The sequence below is a fragment of the Hypomesus nipponensis genome, chromosome 25 (assembly GCF_054491055.1).
Source record: "Hypomesus nipponensis isolate SF chromosome 25, ASM5449105v1, whole genome shotgun sequence".
Lineage (NCBI taxonomy): Eukaryota > Metazoa > Chordata > Actinopteri > Osmeriformes > Osmeridae > Hypomesus > Hypomesus nipponensis.
Window position 1 is genome coordinate 4,834,490 of NC_140385.1, and position 25,873 is coordinate 4,860,362.

General features: G+C 47.7%; 3 protein-coding genes across 3 annotated transcripts; 1 reads left to right on the forward strand and 2 right to left on the reverse strand.

The window, feature by feature from the left end:
* The first annotated feature begins 5,018 nt into the window (after positions 1-5,018).
* Positions 5,019-7,616, forward strand: ankrd53 (ankyrin repeat domain 53). Its single transcript, XM_084690951.1, has 6 exons — positions 5,019-5,078; positions 5,281-5,452; positions 5,663-5,862; positions 6,196-6,360; positions 6,557-6,677; positions 6,997-7,616. Exons 1-6 carry the CDS (start codon positions 5,065-5,067, stop codon positions 7,579-7,581), a joined length of 1,257 nt encoding a protein of 418 aa, XP_084547077.1. The 5' UTR covers positions 5,019-5,064; the 3' UTR covers positions 7,582-7,616.
* Positions 7,617-10,183: 2,567 nt separating this feature from the next.
* Positions 10,184-13,763, reverse strand: tex261 (testis expressed 261). Its single transcript, XM_084691715.1, has 6 exons — positions 13,573-13,763; positions 11,963-12,042; positions 11,671-11,824; positions 11,221-11,288; positions 10,978-11,080; positions 10,184-10,705 (listed from the first exon to the last, which is right to left on the reverse strand). The coding sequence occupies exons 1-6, from the start codon at positions 13,640-13,642 to the stop codon at positions 10,590-10,592; spliced, it is 591 nt and encodes a 196-aa protein (XP_084547841.1). The 5' UTR covers positions 13,643-13,763; the 3' UTR covers positions 10,184-10,589.
* A 954-nt stretch (positions 13,764-14,717) lies between these two features.
* Positions 14,718-25,151, reverse strand: shtn2 (shootin 2). The gene is made up of 19 exons (XM_084691586.1): positions 24,583-25,151; positions 22,832-22,943; positions 22,338-22,411; positions 21,598-21,647; positions 21,374-21,434; positions 21,011-21,105; positions 20,677-20,863; positions 20,418-20,515; positions 20,053-20,134; positions 19,877-19,971; positions 18,384-18,530; positions 18,066-18,219; positions 17,575-17,710; positions 17,363-17,421; positions 16,212-16,312; positions 16,096-16,125; positions 15,770-15,823; positions 15,521-15,680; positions 14,718-15,301 (listed from the first exon to the last, which is right to left on the reverse strand). Exons 3-19 carry the CDS (start codon positions 22,372-22,374, stop codon positions 15,159-15,161), a joined length of 1,689 nt encoding a protein of 562 aa, XP_084547712.1. The 5' UTR covers positions 22,375-22,411; positions 22,832-22,943; positions 24,583-25,151; the 3' UTR covers positions 14,718-15,158.
* Between the last annotated feature and the right edge of the window lie 722 nt (positions 25,152-25,873).

A 25,873-nucleotide genomic window follows, 5' to 3' on the forward strand; every position in this document is an offset into this window, starting at 1 on the left:
GTCTCCTTCTTCATCCCTCGCTCCCTCACCCCCCACCCCTCCTTCAGGCTGGTTATCGACCTGTGTGTAACGCCGGAAGGATGAATCACTGAGTCCTTCATCCAACACGCCACTCACCTGGGGCCAAGGAGGCCAACATGTCACACGACACACCGTGGGCTCCTGTCATCCCCTTTGTCTCTCTCTCTCTCTCTCTCTCTCTCTGTCTGTCTGTCTGTCTGTCTGTCTGTCTGTCTGTCTGTCTGTCTGTCTGTCTGTCTCTCTCTTCTCTCTCTCTCTCTCTCTCTCTCTCTCTCTCTCTCTCTCTCTCTCTCTCTCTCTCTCTCTCTCTCTCTCTCTCTCTCTCTCTCTCTCTCTCTCTCTCTCTCTGTCTGTCTGTCTGTCTGTCTCTCTCTTTCTCTCTCTCTCTCTCTCTCTCTCTCTCTCTCTCTCTCTCTCTCTCTGTGTCTCTCTCTGTCTCTCTCTGTCTCTCTCTAACCATACTTCGGTGCCTGTCAACCCTTTAAGCTTGGATGTTTTGGCCTTCCCTGCTTTCACACTCTCTCGCACGCTCAACATGGTCCTCTCTCATCCAAGCAAGCACACACACACACGCACACAGCCGGTCATTTATATGATCGCGTTGTCCATTTACTCTGTGTTACTCGTCCATCAGCCCTCAGGTCTGTTTTTGGATGCTCATTAAATCTGGTTCTCCTCAGATGTTATCTCATTCATCCCATCTCTCTCCTGCCTGTCTCTCTCTCTGTCTCCCTCTCCTTCTCCCTCTCCCTCTCCTTCTCCCCCTCTCCCCCCCTCTCTCTCATTCATCCATGATTCACAATCTCATCTCTCACGCATTCCCTCTATTACTTCTTTTCCCTCAACCTCCCTCATTCCTTTACTGCCTTCTCTCTCTCTTTCTCTCTCCCCCTTCTTTCCCAGTGTGGAGGCGGTAGGTGCTGATCGGAAGGCGACGGGAGAGATGGAGGGGAGAGGAACATGAGAGAGGAGAGGGGAAGAGAGCGTGCTGGCAGGATGCCCATGGGGACGTCATGGATGAGGGAGCCAGGCCAAACAGATGGGATGTTTGTCCTGCTTGGTGGAAGAGCCTTATCAAAGATGTATCTTGAAGGGGAAAAGTAGTAGCACACACATACATATACAGAACCCACACACATATGCAGTGGCATGGAGATAATAAGGCAGTTGAAGATAAAATAAAAAAGAATAGATTTTTGTTGCAAGAAACAAGGAATGGTGCTCCTTGTGTGTGTAAAACATGAAAACCTTATGAAATATGCAACGCACATGAAACAGACGTTATACGACAGTGTGGCCATAACAGCAAATCCAGAATCCACCATGTCTCTTCTCTTCTTTCCCAGCTCTCCATCCCTCCCCTATTCTCTCCATCTATCCATCTTCTCTCTCTCTCTTCTCTCCCCGCCCATCATTTGTCTCACTGACAGAGCTAAAGAGTACCCGTCGGACATAGTGAACCCCCCCAAACCACCCCACCCCTCCATGACTTTCACCCCCCGCCCTCCCCTCATCTTACCATCCCAAGCAACCCCTCCCCTCCAAATCTTCTTCTTCAGATGTGACCCCGTCTGCCTGCCTGCCTCCCTGCCCGCCCCCCCGCCCCTCGTCCCCGCCCCGGTTGCAGTGCAGTGCGTGCGGGGAGGCTGAGGGAGGTCGCTGTGCGGTCACTGCGCAAAGCCTCGTCGCATTGTGACTCCGAGCTGCAGAATGTGCCAGGATGCATTAACGCACTGCCGCCTGGCTGAGCATGATGAAGAGAGGGAGGGAGGGAGGGAGGGAGGGAGGGAGGGAGGGAGGGAGGGAGGGAGGGAGGGAGGGAGGGAGGGAGGGAGGGAGGGAGGGAGGGAGGGAGGGAGGGAGGGAGGGAGGGAGGGAGGGAGGGAGGGAGGGAGGGAGGGAGGGAGGGAGGGGGAAAGAGGGAAAGAGAGAGATGGAGAGGGAAAGAGAGAGAGAGGGTGGGTGGGTGGAAGGGAGGGAGGGAGGGAGTGAGATGGAGAGGGAAAGAGAGAGAGAGGGTGGGTGGGTGGAAGGGAGAAAGGGAGGGAGAGAGGGAGTGAGATGGAGAGGGAAAGAGATGGAGAGATGGAGAGGGAGGGAGGGAGTGAGTGAGTGAGGGCATCAGCGCACTTACACTAACATAGCTCTGAGCCCCTCGGGGCACGGGGTCCTCACGGGGTGGCTCATCAAATATGAAGACCCTGTGAGGGCACTGTGGCTCTTTGGGCCTCTCATCATCTCTCTCTCTCTCTCTCTCTGTCTAATTTCTTTCTTTTTCACTCGCTTTCCGTCTCCTTCGCCCCTCAGCGCTCCGTCTTTATCTTTCCTTCTCTTTCCTCTTTCCTTCCATTCTCGTTTGTCTCTCGTCTCCTCCCTCACTCTCAAATATTCTGTCCCTCTCCGAGTTCCGCGGCCCGTCGCGCGCAATGCAGTCTCTCTCTCTTTCTCTCCTCTCTCTCTCTCTCTCTCTCTCTCTTTCTCTCTCTCTCTCCCTCCCTCTTTCTGTCTCTCAACTCCCAGTATGAGAGCGACATCTTCCTTAGGCCATGGCTTTCATTCTGTAGCAGGCAGGCTGCTATGAGAGGATGTTCCTTCACCACAGTGATTTCTCAACACTGACTTTGCATTCATCAGATAACCCTGTGAGCACTTAGGGGCGCATAGATTGTGTGTGTGTGTTCATGTGAATTCAGTGATTCACTCAGCCCGGGACTCTAATTGGTTCATCCCCTGTAAGCCCCATGTTCCACCAAAGCCACAACTGTGAAGACATGACGATTGGTTAGAAGTGCCAGCCAATGGGAGCGCAGCATGGTTTGTCAGCGCCTTCGCCTTTGAATATTTCAGGACATGAGCTCATTCCCACTCCGGCGTTGAGCTGTTCGGATCAGCCTGTTTAAAACCTCTGTGACGTTGTGACTGCTCGACAGTGCTGGACAGAGAGACACACACACACATACCTGGGTGGTGCTCAAGTTTAGAAGCTCAAAGTCACACACACGTGCTTACACATGCACTCTTGCTCTTTTAGCCAGGCAGAGAAGATGAACACGATGAACACTCTTGGGCCTCACACATCATTGTAAGACCAAGGGCAGGGCAAGGCAGGCAGGCAGGCAGGCAGGCAGGCAGGCAGGCAGGCAGGCAGGCAGGCAGGCAGGCAGGCAGGGCAAGGCAGGGCAGGGCAGGGCAGGGCAGGGCAAGGCAGGCAGGCAGGCAGGCAGGCAGGCAGGCAGGCAGGCAGGGCAAGGCAGGGCAAGGCAAGGCAAGGCAGGCAGGGCAGGGCAGGGCAGGGCAGGGCAGGGCAGGGCAGGGCAGGGCAGGGCAGGGCAGGGCAGGGCAGGGCAGGGCAGGGCAGGGCAGGGCAGGGCAGGGCAGGGCAAGGCAGGCAGGCAGGCAGGCAGGCAGGCAGGCAGGCAGGCAGGCAGGCAGGCAGGCAGGCAGGCAGGCAGGCAGGGCAAGGCAAGGCAAGGCAAGGCAGGGCAGGGCAGGGCAGGGCAGGGCAAGGCAAGGCAAGGCAGCGTAGGGAGGGGATGTCTCTGAGGCTAGGGGGTGACTGGGAGCACAGGGCCACTGATCCACAGGCTTCATAACCTGACCATGAACCTACTACTGCACGACCTTCCCACCGCTGGTCTTGCTTCTGGAAAACGTTGAGGTCATAGACAGCGTGGTGCTTTTCAGCTAATAGAAGACGAGTGTCTTCATTTAGAAGGACCACAGCGGATGCCCAATGGGAAAACATCCTGAAAATATCAAACTTAATCGTTTGATATGAAGCAATTAAATCTTTGACAGAGATTTAGCCTGTGCTGTGTTGTCAATTCATGTCAGGTGTCTAGTTCTCCTCACCCCATATCTGCAGATTGATAACAGCCTCGACTCAACTTAGTCTCCGTCAGTGAAGAGACATACAGAACAGTTTCTTCTTCATACGGTCTACATCAGTTACACTATTACCGTAAGACCACACATTGTTTTTCCATTTAACCACGGTCCATCTCATCCGGGTCAGACACAGTTCAAGCGATCAATTCCTTTGATCAGAGGCCGCCCCGCTGATGAGGCTATTGATTCTATGGACCCGCAGAGACATAGAGAACTTCGTTATGGGTCGACACGAGCCGGCCCGCATCGGTTCTGGACCGGGTCACGTTCCGAGCGGCAGGTCCGCGCTCCAGCAGACCTCTGAAGCCGGTTCAATATCTTCATCGACCACCTTTGTTACACTAACTCTGGGTGAACGCCTTGTGTTAATGCACTGTCGATGTTACCGGCCTGGGGGCTGGCTGTTGTCATCCATTGACTGTGGAAGTATCCGTATCCCCTGCTGCCAATAAGAGCAACGCTTTCAACTGTCAAAAGAGCTTGACGTAGACATAATCACTGAGGCAACTGTGTTATGACAGGCTAGAGAAAGCGAATAACGTCAATGTACACATTCACACTAAAGAACGAGAAAACGAATGAAAAAAAAGTTAAACCGGCTGTTTTCCACATCATGCCACGTTAAAACGTAGCATAGCCTATTCTTTCTCTGCTATTCATTAAAATTAATGGAGAGAAAAGACTGGACCCTCACGGGTTTTATCATAGGCGATGTGAACTGTCTGGGCACAATGTATGGACAGAAGGACTGCTTTAACCACGCCTCGCGCTGGTTGTATTTGCCTCAACCGCAGAAAAATGAACATCATTTCTTAGACCACCGAGCCAAAACAATCACTGAGATCCCTCCTGCAATCTTGGAAGGAAGATTAACGTGGATATGTAGGCGAAACTGCAATTTTATGCACAAAACTGTCAACTTTTCAACAACAAGACGTTTCTCATACAAGTAAGTACACATGAAATACCGTAGCTTGCATTTAAAGAGGTGTCATTTTAAAGTTATTTTCAATAACAACTTTCATTGCGCTCTGGGAGTTGCGCGTACACGTACGTCAAAAGAATGGGACCAATGCAATAGTTAAATTTCCATAGCAACCATGGAACAACAGCACCAACAAAAGTGGCATATGTGGCATATTCCGCGCTAAAGAGATGGCGACTATTCGGTAAAGTTAAATAGGCTACAAAATGGGCCATATATTTATTTACGACGTTAAAATAATGTTTTATTGCAGCTATTACAGTGGTCATCGGCATTCAATGCTGTTTATAAAGTTAAAGCGCGCCCGCAAGTTTCGCTGCTTGTTTCTATGCCACAAACGATTTGAAAAGCTGGATATTTTGTGATTCACCTTTGAACCTCTTTAGCAAACCTGGAGCCAGTGCCAGAGTTGTCGGTGTCCGGAGGGTGTCAAAACAATCCAAAACTCACCCACTCCCTCCGGACAACGACTTGTTCCAAGCGGCCGCCTCGGGGGATCCAGAGTGGCTTCGGCTGAGTCTGAAGAGTGCGCCTTCGCCAAAGCCCGTGGACAAGCAGGTGAGGACCTAAACACGTATGGGGTCCCTCTGGTTCACTTCACACAGCAATTTAAGATTCTCCATTGTCTCTAATATCGACTGACTGACGTAGTCTGTGAGAGGCACTAGTTCACTCATGCGCGAATGTGTGCGCTCTGTCCTACCTGTGTGTGTCTGTGTGTACCTGTGTGTGTTCTTCTACTACTGTGTGTGTGTGTGTTTACCACAGGGTCTAACTGTCCTCCACGTGGCGTGCCTTTACGGCCAGCTGGCCTGCATGAAACTTCTTCTGGAGACCCAGGTGGTGGCCGCGAACACCAGCTGCCCTCGGGGCCGCAGACCCATCCACATGGTGCTGACCGCCCGGAGCATACCTCACTCCCACACCTGCCTCACCCTCCTCCTGGAGCACGGGGCCCTGCCCAACGTGTAGGTGCCCACCCGCGGTCCTCCAGTCTAACAGACAGGGGCATTTCGTAATTCAGTGTTTCGTTTACTGTGAGTTGTGATTGTGTCATCGAATGTAAACAAAAGTCCAAACGAGGCCATCTGTCGACGAGAACACGCGTCTCATTGACGCGAGGTGAAAAACGTTGCTTTTGCAGCAACCCGACGGGGAAAAAAAAACAACAACATTGAAGGCAAAGCCACGAATGATAACGGCGATCGTGTTCTGATAACAGTGTTGTTTCCTTGATTACGAACACAGGCACCGATAAGATGACGATGACTCTGACCACTCACGTATGGGTTCCTCTGCAGCGCCACGATCACGGGGTTGACGCCCCTGCACGTGGCGGCCACTGAGGGCCTGTTGGAGTGTGCGCAGGTCCTGCTCAACGCTGGCGCCGACACCCGGGCACGAGACAGCAGGGGGCACACACCTCTGGACCTGGCACGCATCTGGTGCCACCGCAGGGTCGCCAGGTGAGGGAGCGAGAGGGAGGGAGGGGAAGGGGGGGGGGCAGGGAGAGAGAGTAGACAGTGAGGGAGAGAGATGTTGAGGTAATGGGGGAGCAGGTGAGGGAGATTAACAGAGTAAGTGAGTGAGTGAATGAGTGTGACAGCCTAGGATTTTCAGTTTCCCGTGTGTGTGTGTGTGTGTGTGTGTGTGTGAGAGCAGGTACCTGAAGTACGTCATGTGGCAGGAAGACAAGAAGACAGAGACAATGAGAAGGAAGGCCTTGGAGACTCTTCACCAGGACCTGGTGGACCTGCACCACACAACCACGGCCAGAGAGAAGGTCAGCTGCAGGCCACGCAATGACACCACATCGTCCAGCTCTGAGTCAACATAGATCAATCACTATTTCAGATCAGAACGTCTCTATCGTCAACACAGGATGATTTAAAAACAAACAATACAGTTGACGGTCAGTGAAGATCACGTCTCCCTTGATGACAAAACAAAATATCCTGTTCATATTGAATGTTAAAGGAAAACAAAGTACTTACATACTAGGACCATGTACAGTAGCCTGTTATTGTTGATCAGTTCATGTCATACCACAGGGTGATTTACTGAGGGGTTGTTGTCCTAACTCTCCCGCATGCTGACCTTAGGTTATCCGTCAGGATATGGTTGAGGAGAAAGTCACCCAGTGGGCTGACAGGAAGGGCTTACCACGCCTCAGGACACCCCCCATGGGCATGTGGTACCAGGCACACACCCGTTGCCTCTCCCCTGACTATGGGGGGCTGACTCTGGGCAAGGGCAGGGTCCGCAAGGCCCCGCCTGGTGCCCTTTCACCACAGGAGGCCTGGAACATCTCCCCCAATCCTTCCGTGCCCCCGACGGCTTCCGTGAGCAGACCCCAGGGGGTACGTATGAGCAGCCAGCCTGAGAAGACCCCTCCGGAACCGGACCTCCAGAAAAGTGTGTTTCTGGGGAAAACCAGAGACGGACAACCACACTACGTGACTAAGTGGGACGGGTCGCCCCAGCCGGCCCCCTCCCTGCCCATGGACGTCCTTCGCAGGGGGCTGTTCCCCAACGTTTACCCTGCCAGGATCGCCTCGGCCTGCCATTTCCACCCTCAGCACGTCCTGGACCTGCCTAGACGGGGCTGCACCCCTGGTCACAGCGCTGCCCCCTGGACGGAGGTAGCAATGCACCTGGTGGAGGAACTGGAGCCTGGACACTACTAAGACAATATCCCTTTATTCTTGGATCAAGCCCTTACTTCTTATCTATTTGAATGGTGAAAACAACATGGTAGGGAGTTATACTTCCTATGTCCCAAAGTTTTAGTTTTTATACTTTAATGTATCTATGAAGAATGTTCATCACCAGAATTCCTTAATTAACCATTAAATTTTTTTCAGAGAAATTATTTATTTTTATTAAAAAGCTACAGTATTGCAAACACGGTATTTCTTTCAAAGACATTTACATTGAGCACTTTAGCAGACGCTCTTATCCAAAGCGACTTACAGTAAGTACAGGGACATTCCCCCCGAGGCAAGTAGGGTGAAGTGCCTTGCCCAAGGACACCACGTCATTTGGCTTGGCCGGGAATCGATCTGGCAACCTTCAGATTACAAGCCTGATTCCTTCACTGTTCAGCCACCTGACTCCCCAAAGACAACTATTACAATGATGACAGCTGAAGTAAATTTATATGCAGTATGCTTATCCGTCGCAGGAAAGGACTGTCTGAGATCTCTCACTGAACTCTGAAGACAGACACAGTGTTGACACAGCGGCCCTGCGGGGTCGTTCAAAATAAGTTGCGTCACTCGAACTCACTGAGTTTCTGTTCTGTTGCACTATGCATGACCGCAACTCCTGCAACGACAGGTTGGAGGGACCCACTGAAGGATCCCAGAGACGGTCTGCTCTTGTGGTTTGTCTCTGCTGTGAGGTGAGGAGACCGCAGGATGCCAGGGTGGCTGGGAGGTGAGGAGACCGCAGGATGGCAGGGTGGCTGGGAGGTGAGGAGACTGCAGGATGCCAGGGAGGTGAGGAGACTGCAGGGTGACTGGGAGGTGAGGAGACTGCAGGGTGACTGGGAGGTGAGGAGACCGCAGGATGCCAGGGTGGCTGGGAGGTGAGGAGACCGCAGGATGCCTGGGTGGCTGGGAGGTGAGGAGACTGCAGGATGCCAGGGAGGTGAGGAGACTGCAGGGTGGCAGGGAGGTGAGGAGACTGCAGGATGCCAGGGAGGTGAGGAGACTGCAGGATGCCTGGGAGGTGAGGAGACTGCAGGATGCCTGGGAGGTGAGGAGACTGCAGGGTGGCAGGGAGGTGAGGAGACTGCAGGATGCCAGGGAGGTGAGGAGACTGCAGGATGCCTGGGAGGTGAGGAGACTGCAGGATGCCTGGGAGGTGAGGAGACTGCAGGATGCCAGGGTGGCTGGGAGGTGAGGAGACTGCAGCTGGATAGACAGGTGACCCTACTCCCTCTGTGAACCCCCTCAGGGGCCGAGGAAGTCCCCCAGGTGACAGCGTGTCAACTGAACACGGCCAATATGCGTACGTGTGGGGGAGGTTGAAAGTGTGTGTGCGCGGGGGAGGTTTGAAGTGTGTGTGTCTGTGTGGTTTCATCCCTCTGATCCCCTCCCTTCAAAAACACTTCACACTTCTGTAGAGGGATGTTTTGACCTCTGGCCGACCTTTCACACTCTCTCCTGTGACACCGCTTTAAGAAGAGTGCCCCCCCCCCGCCCCCGGGGTCATCCTACGATGAGAGCACAACACTGCAGAGCGTAGGCAGCACCCAGGGGGGGTCGCAAGTAGACAGTGAAGAACCATTACTGAGGTCTGAGGGGCATTATGGATGAATCTCAAAACGTCCATAACTGACTGCACACCTCAAGGTCAAAGGAGACCCCTTTTAGACCTTTCCCTTCAAAGCACTTAGGAAGGAGGGGCGAGGAAGACTGAGAACGCAAGATGGACTTGAAAGACGGGTTACTGAGACTCACTATTCATGGCCAGAGGTTAGAGGTGAAAAAATGTATTTGATGACCCTGCTGACATCCAGCCAATCAGTGATTAGATCTCACACTCGTAGCAGCCGTCTCTTTATTAGCATTCTCTCTCTCTCTCTCTCTTTTCAGCAGTTCCTGGCTCTGCCCCAAATCACCCCCTATGGCCTATCCACCCCTGTGCAGTCTAAATATGGGAGAGCAGACTGGACTGGTGATTGGTCAGAGAGTGGTGGCAACTGGAATCATCCAATAAGGGGTGCTTTTATGGCAGTAGGCCAGTCAAATTCTAACCAGTACCTAGGGGGAAGGCATAAGTTTTGATTTAGAACAGAGCCATCACAGAGCCCAGTTTTCCATACAATTCACCCATAAACTTACAAAAATCATTGCACAGAAACTTTATCTCTAAAACAGATTGACAGTATGTATTTATGGATATCTCTGCTGTTATTTTTTTTTATCAATTGACATACAAAAAAAAAACACTATTATTGAAGCTTTTTTGTGTATATTTTCAAACAGTCCTAGAGAACTACGCAGGTTAAGAAGTATGGCGTTGGAGGTGACTGACAAGAAGTTACTTAAACGCGAAACCTAACATTCATTCCTATGTGGCTGCATACAAACCCTTGTATGTAGATGACTGTCATTGTGAAGACAAAACAACCCAGCGTAAAGAAATCACAGGTGAATCTCTTCACAACAACCCTGTTTCCTTACCCTTCGACTCTCCCCGTCCCCTTCCCCCAGTCCCCCTCCCCCAGTCCCCCTCCCCCAGTCCCCCTCCCCCAGTCTCCCTCCCCCAGTCTCCCTCCCCCAGTCTCCCTCCCCCAGTCTCGCAAAACAAACCAACAAGTTTCAATAACAAACCCTATAAAACAGCAGTCCCCTCAAGAGGACGTGAAGGAGCCGCTATGTACACATAATGAAACCTCGGTCGTCGCTGCTGTTGTTGTGGTTCGGCTCCAGGTCGTTGTGTTGCTGTCAGGCTTCCAGTAGTAGACAGAATGCAGACAGAAAAGTTAAGACAAAGCTAGTCCAGGTACGTGTCACCGCCCCTGCTAGTCCTTCCGTAGCCTGGGGGAGGGGGGGGTCTGGCCCCTAGATGTACCCCTCCGGCCCCCTTGGTCCACCACCTTGGTACCGTACCAAAAACTAGACCTCTACGTATTCACCGCTGACCCTGGCACAGTTTGACCCGCACCCTGACCCCCAGGTCCTCCTCAGTACATCTTCTGTCTGCTGGGAAGCACAGCTTCCTTGAGGAAGGAGAAGATGAGCAGGATGCCAGACCTTTTTCCTCTCTTGCCCTTGGTGAAGTAGTTTGACACCACGTCGTCTGGAGAGGAAAAAAAGTGCATCACAAAAAGATGGAGAGAAATGGAAATAAAAGAAAAAGAGAGCAAGCGAGAGAGAGAGAGAGAGAGAGAGAGAGAGAGAGAGAGAGAGAGAGAGAGAGAGAGAGAGAGCGAGAGGGGAGGGGTTGTCAGTAGTGACCACGACAGCTCTTCAAACTGGTCACTATGGGCCGGTATTGTTACAGCACACTTTACTGTTCAGCCGTCGAAGCATACGAGGAGCTACTGCAGTGGTCATGGCTCCAGGCCTTACCTCCTTGCTGCATAGTGGAGGGCAGCACATTCTCCCCGGCAGAGAGAGACACAAAGAAAGAGAAGGGGATCACCCACAGACAGATGGTGAAGTACGCTAGTACCTGGGGGGATAGACAGAGAGACAGAGAGACACAGAGAACAACAAAGTAGTTGATTTGATTCAATCTTACTACGGAAGATGCAAATGTGTTATATTTGATGAGGCTAGAACTGAAGGGTACGTGGTGAGATGTGGCCTCACCTCTGAAAAGGGGTAGTACTCCTCTGCAAAGTGCTGGAAGGCCATGTAGTGATTCAGAACCACCAACACTGAGAACGAAGGAGAGAGGGGGAGAGAAAAGGGCAAGAGAGATAAGAAGGAAAGGGGAAAAGGAGAGATAGCAATAATACAACTCTAACGTATGAAAAACTATTGTGAATGCTGCTTCGGAGGAAACGGTCTGCAAAATGAAGACAAAGTCTACTTCAGATGTGCATCGTTGGAAACGTGCAAACTTGGGATTTTAAGAAGAATGCTAGCTTGGCAGTTGCTGCGTATGTAGATGTTCCTCCTCTAAAAGACAAATGGTAAATATATATATGGTATGGTAAATATATATATGGTATGGTAAATATATATATGGTATGGTAAATATATATATGGTATGGTAAATATATATATGGTATGGTAAATATATATGCCAACACGTACCACAGGAGAGGATGAAGTTGGGAGAGCTGAGGAGGATGTAGGGAAAGGTCTGCAGAAGGCCAAAGTACACCAGGTTGGTGAACAGACCTGTCCCCATCATCAGCGCTGGGAAACCCTCAAACAGGTACAACCCTGTGAGCACACCTGTAGAGAACTGACGACACAAAGCCACACAGAGAGACACACACAGGAAACATGTTCCGCTGTAAGAATGCACAGAATAAGTAGAGTAGAAGGTACTACACAAGTTCACAAAGATTCTCAATACATAATATATGAGATCAGCACTCACCAGTATCATGTATTTTATTATTTTACTAGTCGCTACGGTGTATTCTTCTATTAGTTCTGCTAAATAGTACAGGCCCGCCGCTGAGGAGAGAAGAGACACACTGATGTCAAAACAACAAAACAACAACCGACTAAATGCATTCTCATCGTATCCGTGTAAATCCAACATGATGAAGTCGATGAATAAGTAAACAAGCCAAGAGGGACAACAACAGAGACAGAAAAGCATTCGCCCCAGCAACGAAAAGAGCGAACCAAAGCCCTCAGAACATACAATAGTATGGTACGGCAGTCCCATTCCACTAGCTATCTCTCTCTCCATGCCTAGCGTCGACTTCAGGCTACGGCTCTAAAGCAAGTCAAAACATTTACGTCAAGGGGGTAGGTGACAGCTTGCAGCGGCAGGGCGCACAGGACTCAGCCTCTCGTCACGCAAGGCAGTACCAGTCCGCCCTTTACACAACACGGGGGAAATGCAGTCAGAGAGCGCTGCACTTTTGAACCCTAGATACCGCTGCTGTACGCTACACCGTACCGTGGATGAGTTTATAACGAGCAATGACAAGAAGGCGGTCTTAGGTTATTCTAGTTAACACGGAATACTAACTGACCTATATACTGTGTTATAATTAGTGGGCCTAATTAGTGCAATTATTTCTACAGGAATGTGATAAACAATTATTTATTAAATTATGCATATTCGATTGAGCCAGACAGGTCAAATACTATGAACCCAATTGAGCTTGAAACGTTTGTACAGTAGGTTATTTCGGTTATGCCGGTGTAGGTGGATGCCTTTCAAAAAGTCATAAGCGAGTGTAGTAGTACGTTTGAGATAAGGTCTTGCACTTGGTGGCATTTGAATACAAAGCCACTGTTATACTGCCGTTTTATAAAGGCATTTTATATTGGTGTTTGTGACATTGTTAACGTTATGCATTATATAGCCTACAGAAGGCTATACACGTACACACACACACACTACTACTAGAATATGTGGCATAAACAAGTGAACACGCTCACTGCCAACGTCACCAATCCTAATGTAGCGTTGGTGATAAGTGCGATTATGGGCTAAACCTGAACAGGTGATGTGAGTCAGGTGCCAACGTGGAACGGAGCTGTCTGTCAATCTCAACCACTTAACTTAGCAACCAAACTAGAAACAAAAAGCATTGTGCTGAACTAGTTTATTGAAACATGCTATAACTAGTAAATTGTTGGATGCACAAACCCCGAATCAGACGTACATTCTAGCTAGTTCAATGTGCAGAAGACTTTTTTCGGCAATATTAAGCCAGCACCAGTATGACTAGCTCCCTAGCTACGTCAGTAGCTAACTATCGACGCTAGCAAGTTGCACTGATACAGCTAGCCTAGCTAGCTAGCACAAACTTATAACCTTAGCTAGGGAGTAGCAAGCAACCAAATATTTGGCAAGCTAGACATTGCTACACGTTACCTGTATTAACAGTAAATTGGATTGATAAGTATCGAAATCGAAATAAAATCAATACTGTAATCGGGGTGGACTATGGGAATGCTAGTGAGGGTGCTAGCCCAGCTAGCTAGCTAGCTAGCACTGAACTTCCCATACACAAAAAAACTTACCAATAGCTAGAGTGACGAAAGATATCTGTATCACCAACGACAGCCAACTTAATAAATAAATAAACCACATCTCTATTCATATGAAAAGACGCTAATAAATATGAATTTCAACAGAAAAGACTGTTGCTTTGTACAAATAATTTATCTATTGGTCAAAGTTCCTCCCACCGTTTCCTCCAGACGGGTGAGAAACGTCATAGAACAGAAGAGTCGCGGTCTCAAGGTTCCAGTGTGCAGTTATAATTACAGCGCCAGTTCGGTTTGGAGGAACTGCAGTCTTATAAACTTGGCTTTAGTGTGGGAGGGTGGCTGGCGCCTGTTGTTAAGCTGTTGCCATGAATTAATAATGCCAAAATATTCTCCCAGTTTTCAGTTTTTTCATTTACATTTTTATTCTACTTCAAACTTCAAGGGTTCCTTTTATCAAGTCCTTACACACACACACACACACACACACACACACACACACACACACACACACAGACAGACACACACACTTGCACGTGCAGGAAAACTCAACAACTTTAAGATTAATGGGGAAATACAATGAAAAATTTATGTTGAAAGTGAAAACCAGACCTTCTGGTAAAAGAGCTAAATTAAATAAATATATAATGAGACACAGTGTGAAAGAGACACTCAAATTGTGTCAGGGGCCAAAAGTGAGAATAATCCAACTCACTCCTCCTTTTAGAATGCTTTTAACAAAGACCTCACAGAGAATGCGCGTGTGGGTGGGTGCACCTGTCTGTCAGTCAGTGTATGCGCCTGTGTTTGTGAGGTGTGTGCGAGTGCGTGTAAGGTGTGAATGCTAAAAGGTGCCTCTTCCTTCCTCTTTTTGGGGGGAGGGCGAGGGGGTTCCTCTCAGCGAATCTTCTAAAGATCACCCTGCATGCTCTTTGCTTCTCACCACCTCATCTCTTTGACGGTGTAAGTGCTTGATGTCGGCCCACTCCCTTCCCTTTATCCAGCTGCGTGAACCGTTAGAGGGATATCCAGCGCAGTGATGATTTGGTGGTCGGACTCTTTGTCGTTGACTGAAAGGTGTCCAATCTGGATTTTCAATGGCAAAAAGGCACATGCAATTCATTTACTTACCGAAGGAAGGCAGTTGGAGGACTTACAAAAGTAATCATATCAAAAGGTGTCGCATATAAATCTTTATTTGTGTCCTTGAAGCATTCAGGAAGTTGAGTTGTTAACAAATTAACAGATCGAGTAAGACCACACAACCGCTTCACTCACAACTCAAATCTCTCGAGTTCAGTAAAGGATTTTTTTTTACTAATGCTTAGAAAATATTTTACATTTTAACTTAATCATCATTACATCATTACTTAATCGTATACTTTTGCATTGTCTGAAATTCCTTTTTTTTCTTTCTTTGATCTAAGCATGCCTTTAGCAAGGTCTCCATTTAACTCATATAGTAGGAAAATTACCAGATAAGTAATTATTTTTTCTTCAAGCCTTTAGTCCCACATATCGTACATCTCGACATACAATTACAGACAGCTAGTTTATAAAAGTATTTTGTAAATAAATTGCATTCTTATGTTTTCAAGAAGTTAAAAACATCTGAGCTGTCAGTTGTCCTGGTTGACCATGAGCACTGATGCTCTGATTCGAGAGTCCCTCTTCTCTCGATTCTGCTGGAGCCTCCTGAGGACTGTGTCGTTGTTCTTTTCCCAGGGATGGGCTTCAGCAGCTGGGCTGCCTGGCTGAGGATCTGGCCAATAGATCAGGAGCTCCATTGAGTTACAGTGATGACAATTACAGCAAGCAACTGACCCTGTCCATCCCATTGTTGGATTATCAACACAAGATATAAGATATCATAGTTACGAAATAGGGAAAATATGTTGATTTAATAGTTAAATCCATGCCCACCAATCCCCACCCCACAGGAACCTGCCACAGCACAGAACATGGACATAAAGCCTTATACCCTGTGTTTTGGCAGAGGGTCCCATGGTGTCCTTTTCCTGGGTGTCCCCTATTGCCCGCCTCCTCCTCTGAAGAACCAGCTGTAGCTCCGCCTCCCCGACGTTCCTGCTGAATCTCTTCTTGGACGACGCCCTGCGGCGGGCCTGGCACTTCACGTTGCCCTGGGAGACAATTGACACAACCGCGCTGAACCACTACCACGACCAATCGGGATGAGCAGCATCAACATGCAACCAATCAGCGTGCTTACCAGCATCCCCTTCAACTCCAGCACGGCTGATTTCCTCTTTTCACTTCTCTGGTCCTGAGAGAAACATTAGTTTTAATTCCTGCATTGCTGTCTTGTATTCATCATGAGCAGGCTTTTACACATTGGTTTACTGTAAGTCACACCCATGGCCATTTGACACCTTTCTCAACGGTTGACCGAACTACACAGGGTCGCAAGCTTGGTTTGAACATCGGTGGCGAAAAATTTATTTTATCAATCTGCCAACACTACCTGTACTCTGCTGCTAATTACTGGTGGAGACATTTAGTTCTCTTTAATTGGCTTCTATAGAGAAAATATCTCACCCTCCAGGACATTTCTTCTTCTGGCCCAAGCTGGGAAAGAAGGAGTCAAAGGTCAGGTTTAGTTTCTATCATATCATTCCATTTGTAGTTCTTGGTGTAAACAGAGCAGGCTGAACCTGTGGTCTGACGATGGGTCTCAGGATGATCCCTTTCTTTATTCTGTCCATCATCTCATCTACTGCTTTGGACTTCATGTCCACCAAGGGCACAAGGGGCTCTGGGAGGAGAGAGACCGAGAGAAACAGAGAGAGAGAGAGAGAGAGAGAGAGACAGAGAGAGACAGAGAGAGACAGAGAGAGAGAGAGAGAGAGACCGGGGGAGACAGAGAGAAAGAGAGAGAGAGAGAGAGAGAGAGACAGAGAGAGACAGAGAGAGAGACCGGGGGAGACAGAGAGAGAGAGAGAGACAGAGAGAGACAGAGAGAGACAGAGAGAGACAGAGAGACCGGGGGAGACAGAGAGAGAGATAGAGAGACAGAGAGAGACAGAGAGAGAGACCGGGGGAGACAGAGAGAGAGAGAGAGACAGAGAGAGAGAGAGACAGAGAGAGACAGAGAGAGACAGAGAGAGAGAGAGAGACCGGGGGAGACAGAGACAGAGAGAGAGAGAGAGAGAGAGAGAGACAGAGAGAGACAGAGAGAGAGACCGGGGGAGACAGAGAGAGAGAGAGAGAGAGAGAGAGAGAGAGAGAGAGAGAGAGAGAGAGACAGAGAGAGAGACCGGGGGAGGCAGAGAGAGAGAGAGAGAGAGACAGAGAGAGACAGAGAGACAGAGAGAGAAAGAGACAGAAACAGAGAGAGAGACAGAGAGACAGAGAGAGAGAGACCGAGAGAGACAGAGAGAGAGAGAGAGAGAGAGAGAGAGACAGAGAGAGACAGAGAGAGACAGAGACAGAGAGAGAGAGAGACAGAGAGAGACAGAGAGACAGAGAGAGAAAGAGACAGAAACAGAGAGAGAGAGAGAGAGAAAGAGAGACAGAGAGACAGAGAGAGAGAGGCCGGGAGAGACAGAGAGAGACAGACAGAGAGAGAAAGAGACAGAGACACAGAGAGAGAGAGAGAGAGACAGAGAGACAGAGACAGAGAGAGATAGAGAGACAGAGAGACAGAGAGACAGAGAGAGAGGGACCAAGGGAGAGACCAAGAGAGAGACCAAGAGAGAGATATATAAATGGGTGCCTAAGAACGGAGGGATATAACAGAAGTGTGATCTCACACCTTTAAAGACACGGATCACCTCTGCCTGTATCGGGGTGACAGATCACTCACTGTTTGTATCAGTGTTGTTGGTCACATCTTTCCTCCTCCTACGCAGGACATCCAGAGGGCTGAGAGATAAAGGGGGAGGATTAGAGGAGGAAAATTGTTTTGGAGAAAATGTATAAAGGAAAAGAGATTTTCCTTTATACAGCAAATTCATCCTGTTCATTGAAAGGCCTTGAACTACACTCGTGTTTGTTCAACACAATGATGGTACATACTCGGCAGTGGTAGTGGAAGAAGGAGGGGGTGGTGGAGGTGGGGGAGGGGGTGGAGGGGGAGGAGTCAGGATTTGTTCCACTTCCACTGATTGGTTGGTTTTCTCTACAGGTTTCAGCCTATCCTGTAACTGTTTCACTGAAATAGAACAAGAGTAGAAAACCACAGCGAGTTCCAACATAATATAATCAGTTCTACAGTTCTCTACACAAAATCAAGTTATGGCTAGAAATGTACGACAAAGTTACAACATATACAACCACCATCAATTGTGCATCCTTAGAAAGTCTGTGTCCAGACGGTCCAACCGTGAGAGATGGCATTCTGATTTTAATGACTAGCTGTTTGATCGCCCAAATCAGAGTTGAGCAATGATTTCAAGTTTCAAGTTTTTTTTATTGTCAGGCGCACAGAACAACACAAGGTCAGACTGAGCACTGAAATTGCGATGTGGGGAAAAGTAACAGGATCATTCTGGTCCCGACCCCAATACCTTCTCTCTGTAGCATGGTGACTGAGATCTGAGCATCTTCCAGCTGTGTCTGTATGGCTCTCCTGCCCTCCTCGCTCACCACCAGCTGAGAACGAACACCCTGCAGCTCCTCCAGAACACTACTCTCCTCCAGAACACTCTGGGTCTGCTTCACCTGCACACACACGCAGGCCCACACACACACGCACGACCACACGCACGCAAACGCACACACACGTACCCACACACCGATGTACATCATTCGGTAACAAAGTCTCTGTGTCTCTGTGTGAAATATGGTCTTCAGAGGTGTTGTATGCAATACACACACACACACACTTGGTTCTGGTGGTGCAGATGGATCTTCTGTAGGGTGGTATTGATGCTGGCCACTTGCTCCAGAGCCTGCTGTAGCTGCTCAGTTGTCTCAGGGCCCTGCATGAGGACCAAGCTCTGCCTCTGGGCTTCCTTCTGCTTAATCAGCACCTGTCAATTAAGCAGTCGGTCAAACAATCAATAACTCTTTAAAAAAACAAGCTAGCATTTCAGTCAATACTGCATACGTTGTTTAGGTTATTATGAAAGGCTGGAAAACTCCTTAAAGTCATACATACCCCACCACAGTAAACGCTTTTATTGATTTAAAACCGTAACAACTTCCTGTTTGACAATGAGACAGTAAGACTCATTGTATTGGCTTGAGAGGCTGTTAATGTGGAAGTGGGAGACACAACGAGTTTTACTTCCATATAGGGTCATAGCTAGGGGGTTCAGAACCATACATATCTAGTATGTAGGAGTAGCAGCTGTGTTGGGTCTGCCTGTTGTGTGTGTGTGTGTTCTCACAATTACACAAGTCTACTTCATGCACTCTACACTTCCTTTAGTACACAGCAATTTATATCCTGCTAGGGTATCAATTAGTGAGTGTTTGACAAGCAAATGGCCACCAGTGTTTGCTCTAACACGCTTGTACACCCACATGGCACACACACACACCGATTTTTTTTCTGTGTGAGAGGCACAACATCATTACGCCATACTGACAGTGAGAAGATGTCTGAATGGGGTGTGTTTTCAAAATATGTGCAAAAGAAAAAGACAAATACAGGCAAACACAAGGGACCTTCCAAAACGTGGGCCTTTACAATCCTTTGAGACTGAGGAGCTGAGTTCTATGAAGATGGTGGGGGTCCTTTTCACAGGTATGGACCCCTGCTAGGTGTCCCATTATATGCCTGTCCAGTAAATGGGGAGTGTTGCCCACAAAGGCGACAATTGCTGTGGCAAACATAGAGTGTGTCAAGCTAAAGACAGGTTGTGTTTAAAGCTCCCAGAGCGCCAGTGATGGGCGCTAATTACGAGGAATGAAGGGAAGGGTTGGAGAGGTGGGGGGGACTGGGAAGGACGTTACTGAAAGAAAAGGCCTTCATTACTGGACCAGCTGGGGCAACATGAGCAGTATGTGTGTGTGTCAGTCTGTTTGTGTGTGTGTGTGTTTGTGTGTGTGTGTGTGTGTGAGCCTCCTCACACGTCTTTGTGTTTGTTTGACCAATTTGTCCTCAGTTTGAATACAGGATGAATGGAGATTCCTCTCCTCCCGCCGCCCAGCAGTCTCAATCAGGAAGTGCCCCTCCCTCCCTCCCCCCCTTCCTCCCTCCCTCCCCCTTCCTCCACTCCCTCCCTCCCCACCCCCACTCCATCCAACTGGCCTCCATTCATCCCTCCCGCATCCCAGTTTAGACCACTGCTCCGTTTCTTCCTGTGGTACAACCTCTGTCATTCATTAGAATGAGACACACACACGCACTCACACACGCATACGCACACACCTGGTGGGCGAAGACTTCTGCGTGCTGTCTGAGCCCTTGCTCCAGATTGAGTTTCTGGGACATCTCAGAGAATTCTTCTGTGACTAGCTGGGACACTTTGAACAAACACAACGCGTTACGCATTTTCTGAGGACTGCGTGCACGGCAACCATATAGTCAGTCTTGGTGGGCCTCACCTCGTTTGATCTTGCTCATGGTCTTGTTCTGTTTGCTTAGTTTCTTCAGGATGGCTTCTTTCTCATTCATCTCCAAGGCCAGCTAAGAGGGGAGGACATACATGTTACCGTAACAACACACCCATCAAACATACACACAAACGTGTTTACGCACAAACAAGTCACTCCTCAATTCAAACACCGCCCAGCCGTACTCTCTGAGAGCTTGCTTTTTGGTTAAAGCAATGTTTATGGGAAAGTGGTCATCGTGTTCGTAAAAGGACCCGAGTTTGAATTCTGGTAAGTGCCGAATTATACTTGTTTTTCCACACACAAACGCTCATCCGCGCATACACACACACACAGGTGTTGTCCTTCAGTGCCACCTGTTCTCTGAGCTGCTCCAGCTCGCTCTTTAGAGTTTCCACCTGCTCCTCCTGCTGCAGCTTCTCAGCAAGCAGACGGTCCACAGAAGCCTGGAGTTCTAGGAGAGAGTCACAGAGAGAGACAGAGAGAGACAGAGAGAGAGACAGAGAGAGAGATAGAGAGAGAGAGAGAGAGAGGGATAGACATTTTATTTATCGTCATGTGACCTTGTTTGGGCACTGATGTCTGTAACGTCTCTGTGGTGGAAGCAGAATGTACCATTGATCTGTGCCTGGCCAGGTAGCAAGCCTTCCTCACTGCTGTCCTCCTCTTTAGTGCCGGGGTCACCACCCCCAGAGTCAGCCCCCAGGTCAAAGGTCAGGTTGGCCATGTCCTCTGGCAACTCAGGGATCAGCGGCATCAACATCTGACTCCTCCTCTTCAGAACCTTGTTCTCTCTGGTTACCTAGCGGTACGAGTGAAAACGACTGTGTTGCTACGGTGATGAAGTGGAAAAGGAGCAGGTTAGACAGTCCCGCCACAGGATCCAACACAGAAAGACTTCCTCGTGCAGTGACTCCTCCCCATGAGGGAGGAGCCAAAACAAATGCACCTTGACGGCCAGAGCCTCGGCACTCTCCCTGCAGGTGCGCTCGACCTGGAACTGAATCTCCAGAGCGTCCACCTCCCTCAACAGCTGACTGGACACTGGAGAGAGAGAGGGAGAGAGAGAGAGAGAGAGAGAGAGAGAGAGAGAGGGGGGGGGGGGGGACAGAGAGAGAGAGGGGGGGGAGAGGGAGAGAGAGAGAGGGGGGGAGAGAGTGAGAGGGTGGGGAGAGAGGGAGAGAGAGAGAGTGAGATAGGGGAGAGAGGGGGGGGGAAGAGCGGAGAGGTGAAGAGAGATGGAGGGGAGAGAAGAAGTGGGAGAGAGAGAGCGTGCAATGCCGATTTAATAGAATAGAAAAGAATAGAAAACCTTGCTCCAACTCAGAAAGCTTCTCATTGGCCTCATCCCTCTGCTTCTCTAGAATCTCCACCTACAGGATGGATTAAACCCACACACACACCCGCACACACAGACACACCCATACACACACACACACACACCCACACACACACACACACACACACACATACACGTAAGCAAAAATGTGTTCACGTCTGTTGAGGGAACTATCATACCTTTGTTAAAATCATTACCTGGATATCTCCTTCATCTTCAGAAGTACCGCTACTGTCCTCATCATAGGCTGTTGAATACATAGCAGTATAGGGATTCATTTATTTGAATGACATAGCTTCGTAAAATGCACAGCATTTGTAATGTATTATATAAGTTGATATGATATATCCCCTTGGAGACGAGCAAACAAAGACTTCTGAGACAAATGACTCTCACTGACTTTCACTGACTCAACTTGCTGGTCTCCATGGTCGCTCCAAAGAGGAAGTGTGAACCATCTATCAGTCCGAAGTGCACAGGAAGTGAAATGGGAGAAGTGGCTTGGCACGCAGCCAGCACATTTCACTTTTAGGAGCAACGTGAAATTAAATCCCACGTACTCAGCACGTCATCTAAGTAGGGCTTTTTTCTTTGAACCAAAAACTGATATTAACTCTGTGGAATTCGAAATTAAAGTTGAGCTACTATTTATTTTGATCGAATTAACAATCCACGGCCTTTTTCAACTACACAATATTAATTATATCAATGATAAATTATGGACTATGGGGCACAATCTTATTAGAAATAGGCCTACAGGCGATAGTTTAAATATGTTGGTCTTCATAACGAAAAACACCGTACGGAACCAATGGATACAGATGTCCAACACCAGGATCAAAGCTTACACAGAGAAGTTATATGTATGCCGCACGAACACGAGACTGAGATGGCAACGCATCGATGCGCTCAACACTGCTCCGTTAGTTTGCCTCACCTGCCGCGATGTCGTCCTCACTCCCAGTCCACATCATAACTGCCGAGGGGCTGCCTTCTGGACTAACCGACACTCTCGAAGAAGGAACAACAACTTTCACAACAAATTACCCTACTAATGTTTTGTTTCTCTCTCTCTCGCTATCTTTGTCTCTCTTCCTTAGTGTTTTTGACTGATGCGCTCCCAACAGACTCAAGCGCAGAGACAACAGATCTAATGTAGCTACAAGAAAGGGAACTGAAAACATTTATAAACTGTCCACCCTCCGACAGTGTAGGCTGTAACACGTGATTAAAATATGAAATTCAGCTCATTGAGTTTCATTTTAATTATCTTTGAATAATCATTGTTCATGATAGTGAGACTGTTGAATTTACGTGAATCTAGGCTTCTTGGTTGACCATCACATCGGAATTAGCATTAAGTTAATTATTGAGGTCAGTGTATGTGAACGGATATATAGTGGGCAAAGTGACACAGAAGACCATTCTTACCCAGTTCAATTCTTCTGAAAACTCCTGTATTCTGACAACGTGACGTCTGGCATATAAAGAGGAAGCCGTCGGATGATTTTGTGTCTTCTTTTATGTCTTCTTTATTGTGGGTCTGTGGGGGCGGGGGGGGGGGGGGACCTGGCGTCATTACAAAACGACAGTGAATTGAATTCACTTAAAAGCATGACCTCCGTAAAACATTATCAGTGACTGATTGAACCACTGTTTAAAAACAACTGAATATAATTTGGGCGATGACATCCATTTTCTTGGATAAAACGCTAGTTTATTGGAACTGAAAATGACTTTTTTTTCTTTTTCTTTTTTGGTATCCTATTATATTTAATTAATCACTTCGACGGAGGGGAATGTTACTTCCAGCAGCACGTGGGATTGAAAGCGCGCGTCTGTTGACAGCGGAGACCTTGGCTTCAACCCTGTCTGTAAAAATGAATAATGCAAGCAAGCTGTAACAAATACCAGTAACAATATAAACAACAGCCCCGTTGACTTGTTTCAGCAGGCTAGTAATGATTGCATGAAACCCAAACGTTGAATAGGCTATAAAATGTCTGCTATGCTGTAAATGTAGGCCTAGGCCTTTGCAATTATTTGAAAGTATGTAAAAAAAAAAAAAACGTTTTAATTTGCTTATAAGGTAACAGCAATTTACTTTAGCGACAACGTATTTGGAGATGATTATCAGAATGAGTAGGGCTAGTGTCATGATTTCTCAGACAAGCAACCTGCTTCTTAGGTCCCTCTGGTTGAGCACCTGAATGGAGCGGCTCCGCACCCTATCTGTCTGTCACTGTGAGAGTGACCTTTATTAATTACGCTGGTAAAGGTGAAATTGTCACTTTATATTATAGCTGTCTGACCGCATTAGTAGGGGACATTATCAAAGCTAAACCGTGCCACAAACAAATGCCCAGCACGGTATTTGGCTGTATATACACGATTGATCTGAACTTGCAGGCAACGTGTGTGGACAATTAGCCTATTAAGAAGTCTACACTGCTAGGCTGGCATGGAGTATTTAGGCGTTTACAGAGGGAAAACTCAAGCCTTTGCCCACATCTTAAATCGAGATTATCAGTAGACCTAGACTAGAATTTTATTTGATAAACTTTCTCCAGCCTATATTTAAAATAAATGTAAATTTATGTATTTAAGCCCCCCGTGTGATTATTGTTTCGCCAAATTATCTTATAGGCCTAGTCGTACTCATAGGCTACGTCACAAAAAAACGTTTGTTTCCAGATTTCAATATCTGTCTTGTCTATTAGGCTATTTGGATTGGTATGATTTTAGCTACATTAACGCGAATGTGAGGAGGAAGTGGGATTCAAACCCACGTATTATCGTCTGTTATGTAAGGATTGTTGGAAGACAAAGGCCAATCATACTTGAGGGCTCCAACATTCTACACCAATAATATTGGCGAATTCTTCCCAGCTCCAACCTTCGAGAACGAACAGCGAAGAAGAAGAAAGTCATTTTTTCCCGCTAACTCGCTAGTCTTAAATTTAAAATCTACTCTTGAGACATGGTCAGTATTTACACATTTACTGACATAACTTCAAAAAATTAATTTATCCTGTTGTATCATATTGCCATATCAATGGCTATACAACTGTTAGGCCTACATGACCGGAATCTCTTGTAAGCTAATGTCAGTTTGCTAATGCTACGTACTAGTAGCTAGCTAACGCTTAACTGAACTCCGTGTGAAGATGCTGTAGGCCTACCTTAAAACTTAAAGCACTTTGGCGACCTGTTTTGTATAGACAAATATACACAATTCCACGTGTTCATGTTGTCTTAATGTCTTAAACAAATGTTCATGAGGGAGGCTTAGTTCATGCATGGCATTCGGGCAGCGCTTAACTGTAGCCTACTTCAAGGTTATGTTGGAACAGGCGACGATATTAATGCCGATTGTTGTATGATTCTGTGCTGCTGCCGCCCTCCAACATCCTCGTCTCCTTTGTGTTCTCTGTTTGTAACTGACCATCAGTAACTCCCTGCTTAAAATGTTGCTTGCTAATGTTAAGAGGCAGGGAAGAATGCTTCCTATAGACAGAAAACCTAATTCCGTGGCGGATCAGAGGGGTGGCCAATATTCCCATGGAAAAATATTTGTACATTACAGAACATTTCAATAAATATTAGTATTTAATTTAAACTACAGTGTTATAGCCTAATAATGTACGTAGGGAGTAAGCCAACTGTACCCCCCTACTTTTGGTTTTGATTTGCCTCCAGGAGGCCACCCAACAACAACTTCGCACTGCCAACCCAAATGAAAATCTATTGATCTGCCCCTAAACGGTGTCAGGTAATCAAAAAATGTTCAAATCAACACACAAGGGTCTTGACTGAAAAGCAAAGTCTTCAAAATCTCACAAAGGGATGGCAGACTCTGATTGGATGTCTCGCCCCACGAAGTTTGCAAGCACTGGGGCCTGGCCTGCTGGGGAAAGAAATAGACCAGCTCTCAGGCAGAAGAAATGGCATATCCTGTATCAAAAGGTATGAGTATACAATGGAGAGCATACATTTAGACACACAGTAAAATCAAGTGTTCCAAACAAAACTTCCTTTGTTGAACATGAATAATGATTAATGTGAGTGTTTTTTTTTTTTTACAACACAAAAGGGTTGTCAGAAGTGAGATTTAAACCCACACCTTCAGAGGAAACTGTGACCTGAGCGCAGCTCTAGACCACTCAGCCATCCTTAATGATACAATGTAATGTTTTTTGCTTCTAATAATAATTAACAAGTATATCACATACAATTTGACGTTGGATTCCATTAACGGTTTAGCCTTAAGCTTTTGCGCAGCAGTTTATTTACCAAGTTATTTGTTTGATAGACTTCACATGTAGCATTTCAGATAGCAATTGTAGACGAGTCACAAAAATGTATTGTGCAATAGTGTACGCCTTTTTCATGTTCCGTTTCTATAAATGACTTGTGGTGCTTGTTAGGCAAGGAATGGTTTGTTTTGACATACAAAACTCGAAACCAGAGGTA

What these genes read in the sequence shown, in the direction of transcription:
- tex261 (XM_084691715.1), bottom strand. Translation starts at nt 13,642, where the DNA reads ATGTGGTTTATTTATTTATTAAGTTGGCTGTCGTTGGTGATACAGATA. An exon ending in CAACTTCATCCTCTCCTGTG is followed by an intron (nt 11,289 to 11,670) that starts GTACGTGTTGGC and finishes CTTCGTTCTCAG; the next exon opens with TGTTGGTGGTTCTGAATCAC. An exon ending in CTCCACTATGCAGCAAGGAG is followed by an intron (nt 10,706 to 10,977) that starts GTAAGGCCTGGA and finishes TTTCCTCTCCAG; the next exon opens with ACGACGTGGTGTCAAACTAC.
- ankrd53 (XM_084690951.1), top strand. An exon ending in CAAAGCCCGTGGACAAGCAG is followed by an intron (nt 5,453 to 5,662) that starts GTGAGGACCTAA and finishes TGTTTACCACAG; the next exon opens with GGTCTAACTGTCCTCCACGT. An exon ending in CAACCACGGCCAGAGAGAAG is followed by an intron (nt 6,678 to 6,996) that starts GTCAGCTGCAGG and finishes TGCTGACCTTAG; the next exon opens with GTTATCCGTCAGGATATGGT.
- shtn2 (XM_084691586.1), bottom strand. Translation starts at nt 22,374, where the DNA reads ATGATGTGGACTGGGAGTGAGGACGACATCGCGGCAG. An exon ending in GCTTTCTGAGTTGGAGCAAG is followed by an intron (nt 21,106 to 21,373) that starts GTTTTCTATTCT and finishes CTCTCTCTCCAG; the next exon opens with TGTCCAGTCAGCTGTTGAGG. An exon ending in CAACAACACTGATACAAACA is followed by an intron (nt 16,313 to 17,362) that starts GTGAGTGATCTG and finishes CTCTCCTCCCAG; the next exon opens with AGCCCCTTGTGCCCTTGGTG.